At 33.6% G+C, this 5,409-nt stretch overlaps 1 protein-coding gene across 1 annotated transcript; it reads left to right on the top strand.

Moving 5' to 3' along the window:
• The first annotated feature begins 409 nt into the window (after window positions 1-409).
• On the top strand, window positions 410-1,683 carry LOC149532826 (uncharacterized). Its single transcript, XM_089805461.1, has 2 exons — window positions 410-708; window positions 826-1,683. Exons 1-2 carry the CDS (start codon window positions 523-525, stop codon window positions 1,333-1,335), a joined length of 696 nt encoding a protein of 231 aa, XP_089661587.1. The 5' UTR covers window positions 410-522; the 3' UTR covers window positions 1,336-1,683.
• The last annotated feature ends 3,726 nt before the right edge of the window (window positions 1,684-5,409 follow it).

The raw sequence follows: 5,409 nt of genomic DNA, 5'->3' as shown, positions 1-5,409 counted from the left end.
TTTTTGGGAATTTAAAAAACAATCATTATGAAAAAATCCAAATCCGCTAGCAAAATATTTAGTAAGTAATATGAAAAAATTCAAATCCATTCATTATGAAAAAATCCAAATCCGCTAGCAAAATATTTAGTAAGTAGTATGAAAAAATCCAAATCCGCAATATTTAGTAAGTAATATGAAAAAATCCAAATCTGCTAGCAAAATATTTAGTAAGTAATATGAAAAAATCCAAATCCGCTAGGAAAATATATAGTAAGTAATATGAAAAAATCCAAATCCGCTAGGAAAATATTTAGTAACTAATAAAGTTCTAATGAACCAAGTCATTAATGACAATTACAGGCTCGACTAGAGCTTTAATGTTGTAGCTGTATCTCTGCTATTTGTATCGGCTAACTTCTCTACGTTGCCCTTTATTTACACACAAAGGCTCGAATTTTATAGTGCCAGGAATATACAGCGTAGCGCGCAGACCAAACTCACTTCGTTTTTTCCCTTGAATTGGACTTGAGCAGGGGCACCATGAGCGGCAGCATCAACAACGAGTATCCCTCATTCTCAAATATGATCAGATTTCAACTGGGGAAAAGAAAGAACGAATTATTTGCAAGTGAAGGAGGAGATAAATTTATTACTCGCACTGCCGATGAAGCAAGAACTGATGGCAATGGAACCCCAACTGGAAATAAAAAGATGAAGCCGATCAAGGTATTAAACCCCAAGTTCTTTAACTCTATCCCTCTATTTTGTTTTTACCCTCCGAATTTGATTTTTTTGTTCTTTTTCTTTTTCAATCCCAATCTCAATTTGCATTATTCTGGGCAGATGAGCCCTGCGTCGCTGCAACAATCGTATAAAACAAATACTCGGATTTCTGAGATCGAAGACGGAATTTGTTTGAAGAGATGCGGAACTGAAAAAATTGTGAAGGAAGAGAAAGTTGATGCCGGTGGATCCCTGGACATGCTTGTAGATGCCATTCAGCTGATAGAAGGTCAGAAATTACACTTAATTGTGGACCAACTGGCCCAAGGAAAGGCCTTGATACCTGGAAATAAGAACAATTTGGGGCGACCTGATTTGCAAAATCAACAATTACGGGCAAATGATTGTCTCGAGGATTTTTCGGAAGAGCAACCCTCGGACGGTGGGCATAATTGCAAGAGCATTGTGAAAGTTGTTGAATTAGGTTCAAGGGCAGTGCTCCGTACTCGATCGAGGGGAGGGTGGTTACCAAAATTGCCTTCAAAATATTCAGACTGTGTCTTGCAGCCATGGAAGAAAGTTGCGAGAAAATGCCCTAATTTATTACAAGGTAAGGGGGATCAATGTTAGAAGGTAGGGTTACTAATCAGATTAGCATCTTCATTTTTTCGAGCTAGATCATTACAAGCTGAATCATTACAATTGTTTCTTTCATTTAACCCAAGAATTTCCTGTCGGGAGTGTATGCTGATTGAGCAACTGCCATGATTCCTACATTTTTTAATATTAACTGGGAATTCAGATGTCGGTTCTGTTTAATGGAATCTGGATTTCAGTGTAAGCAGCTGAAGTGAGGCATTGGGTTCTGTATATTCTCTAACAGTAACTATGTGGTTTACCAGTCGCACAAGATCTTGAGAAAAGGATAGTATGTACCCGAGCTCTGTAAATCTATCTAGCTTATTAATTATTTGAAAATCTCACTTATTGTACGAACAAATGGCAATTGGGTTGCTCAATGAATTCGGAGAAATTTTGGTAACAAAGCTTTGTATGAATCAAAATGCATTATGAAATATTTACACAATTTTCTTTAAATCTGTGATAGGTCACTCTGTTTTTATCTTGCTCTGTTTGAAGTTTAGTGAACGAAATATTTGGGTGAGGATGAAGAGAGTTAGCTGTAGATGTTATTCACAGAACTGATCCATATTTCTATTGAATATTCACAACAGAACTTTAATTTGGCTCTTTCGCAGTTTGGACCAAAAAGACAGCAATGCAGCCAATTGAATCAGCGGTTTTGAATAACAATTAATGTAGTTAAGAAACTCCACTCAACAAGTAAGAAACTCCATTCAACAAGCAACATGGCATCCAAAGTATTGATTTGAAGTTACTGAAAACATAGACAGAACGAGGATGGATATTGGCTTGGTATGCATCAGTTATTGTCTTGTAGAAGTTGTGAGAGTAAATCAGCTTGTAATTTCCAATGTAGAGAGTGTATTGCAGCACATGAAATTGAAGGACGAGTCAAAACAAGTTCTCTTCGCTCACTTATTTTCTAGTTACAGCCACACAATATCTGTAGCTGGAAATGGAATGACCAAGCTCCTAGAAACCATCAGCATGTCATCTTTTGAGACCTTTCTCCATCTGATTTTTTTGGAAAACATTGGGGTATGTTTATAGTCTTTTTTCTTGTTTGTTTATTCTGATGACGGGTCATAAAGTATGATCTAAATTGTTGATTTCAAGAAGATATATTTATATTAACAAATCAATAAAAACAATATTCCTCTTGTTCGTGAATCTGTGATAATTCATGGGAAGTGGTCCAAAGCATTATGAAGAAATAAAGTTTAAGAAATCAATAAAAACAGTATTCCACTTGTTTGTGAATCTGTGATAGATCATGGGAAGTGATCCAAAGCATTGTGAAGAAATAAAGTTTAAATAACTTGATCAAAACTTATTTAAGATAATATTATGCTCTGCAATTTTTTTCCCCTCTTCGTTAAGATTATAGAAGAGGTTTATTCAGTTAATAGAAATACAATTTTTCTTTGTTCAATTATTGTTTTTATATAGACTGAATAAAAATTATAGAATTGACTTCATATTTATATGGTAGATTATAGAATATGACTTAAAATATTGATGAATAAAAATATATAACTAACCAATTTAAAAATATTCAAACTAGTATATTATTTATTAATAGAAAAGAACTATTCATCTAATATTATTGTCTAAGATCAAAACTAATAAAAAAGACTTATTGAATTGATAGAGAAATTAATTATAGACTGAATACTAATTACAAAATTGACTTAGTTCATATGCGTAGATCTCAAGAAATGCTTCCCCGGTATGTGGAGATCAAAGTAACTGATATTATTACCCATAACCTCACAATGCACTAGGAAATAACATTATCTTTTCTTAGTTAAGCAAGCTATTGAAACAGGGCAATACATGCAAATAAATCTAGCACATTACCACAATTGATTCTTGTAGTTGCTCAATCCAGTATGCATCTTATCAGTTTTCGTTTGCAGTAAACTTGTTCCAAATGAATAATTCCATAAAGAGCCATGGTATTATGATACTTTTGACCTTTAATGAATCATAGTGCGATAATCAGACTAAAAGTTATATTTAATCGCTCTCATTTAGTACCCTGTGAGGAACCAAAGTTCTATTTTAAAATGATCTTTTGGTTTTATAGAGATTAATAAGAGGGTATTTATAAGATAGTGAATTAGGCTAGGTCTTCCTTATAAAAATAGATTTGAAGTTGCTAGTCTTTTTTTATTTGGAATATTTTAAAATTTGTAGTCTTTGAATTTTGTACTCTAGTTTAATTTCTAAAATTTAAGGAAGTTGGTGGCTTCATAAAGACAATAACTTTGGCTTCATCTTTTTTAGAATATTTTCCTACAAAGTAAGAGTCTCTCTTTAATAGTCCTTTAGATGTGAATAGGTGAAAATAGAGTCAAAGATCCCTCCGCATTTTATTCTCATTAAAATAAGGAAAAATGGGCCAAAAAACGAAAAGAAAGTTTTTCCTTAAATTTAGGAATGAAAGCTTATAAGCTTTAAGACACTACAAAATTCATAAGACTTCTCACCTCTAAATATTCCCAAACAATATCAAGGGGAACAACTCTCTTTTAAGAAAGCCCCCCTTCATGGGACCCGAGCCTTAAATATGCAATGCTAAAAAGTGGGAGCTTGTATTTTGAAGGAGAAGATTTCAAATAATCTTGTAGAAAAAATATTGTTTTGCTCATAGTGTCACCCTCTTCCTCAAGAATAGTTCTCAAGTCCCCTCATAGATCCCTTGCCTTAATCTAGTAAGTTGTCCCTTCCACCTCAAAGATCAATTTAGTTATATCTATGATTCTTGCATTATATTTGTATAAAAATTATTGTTAGAATGGGATGTTTCATATTCATATTATTGTCATAATGGTTATCTTTGATATCAACATATCCTATGCAAGCTCATTTTTAAGTTGTATTGGTTGATGAGTACCAATAGTATATGTTTATCGATAGTAGTGTTCACCAAAAGATGTGTTTTGAATGTTTAACCTTATCCTTTTTGGAGGTGGATCTACTTTGTGTGCAATATATGGTGGATCTATTGTTTTGTGTCAATCCTCTTTGGAGAATTTTCATTTTTGTTTCGGTCTCAACAGTTATTAGGTAACGTGTCTATCATGTTTGTTGAATATGATAGCTTTGGAGATGGTGTTGTGTATTAGCATGTGTGAGGCAAGTTTTATTGATTGAGGTGGTTCACATTTCATTCATTATCACCATGTGAATGTCCTAGTGTGATCTATTTCAAATCTCTTTTGGCCGACATGGTTGATGACATAAAGCAGTACAAGAAGAGAAATTAATTCAATTGTCTGTGTAGCTTATTTGATGATTGTATCCAAAGTGATTGCAAATCTATTTTAGGAGATTTGTGTTGGTGATCGTATGTGTGGATGTAATAGGTAGCTAACTATAATATCATTTATGTATTGCAGATCTTTGATGACATCAATCTTAGCGGTGGATTCTATCTCTTTTAAAATACTCTCATAATGAACCTATTTGTTCTGGCAATGTGCCTATTGTTTACCATTGGGGTTATTGTTGCACCAAAAGATTGACCTATTCATAGCCAATACAACCACTAAACTTATAGAAGATACAAATGGTGATTAAGTAATATCACGAACCCCACAAGGGATGTTGACCTATTGCGAACAATTTCCCTCCCAACATCACTTGATGCAGCTTGTGTGGATTTGAACTTGTGACCAAGCTCTAATACCAGTTGTTAGAGTGGTGGTTTTCATTGCACCAAAAGATCAACCTATAGTGTTTGATACAACCAATAGACTTACAAAAGGCACAAGTGGAAGTTAAGTCATATCACAAAGGGACATTGGCCCACTACCAACACCTATTTGTCTTGATAGTTAACTAACCCAATCGTTGGTGAGAAAACATGCATTGAGGAAAATCATCAATGAGACTGTGTAAAAATCACCTTAACCATTGTTACCCTAACAAGAGTTCATTTCAGAATAATAAACTTCTCCATGGTTTTTTTTCCTTGTTTGAGTTCCTAGAAATAAATCCTAGTGTTATCTGTTTTGGTATTTTTGTGCTTTCATGTTACATTTATTATGAATG

Source organism: Cupressus sempervirens, chromosome 10 (assembly GCF_028749045.1).
Source record: "Cupressus sempervirens isolate cs-2001-9-10 chromosome 10, ASM2874904v1, whole genome shotgun sequence".
NCBI classification, from domain to species: Eukaryota; Viridiplantae; Streptophyta; class Pinopsida; order Cupressales; family Cupressaceae; genus Cupressus; species Cupressus sempervirens.
This window is presented reverse-complemented; position numbering and strand designations above follow the sequence as displayed.

Bases quoted from the DNA above. Each gene is read 5' to 3' on its own strand.
- LOC149532826 (XM_089805461.1), top strand. From the start codon at position 523: ATGAGCGGCAGCATCAACAACGAGTATCCCTCATTCTCAAATATGATC. The intron at 709-825 runs GTATTAAACCCC...TATTCTGGGCAG, and splicing joins AAAAGATGAAGCCGATCAAG to ATGAGCCCTGCGTCGCTGCA.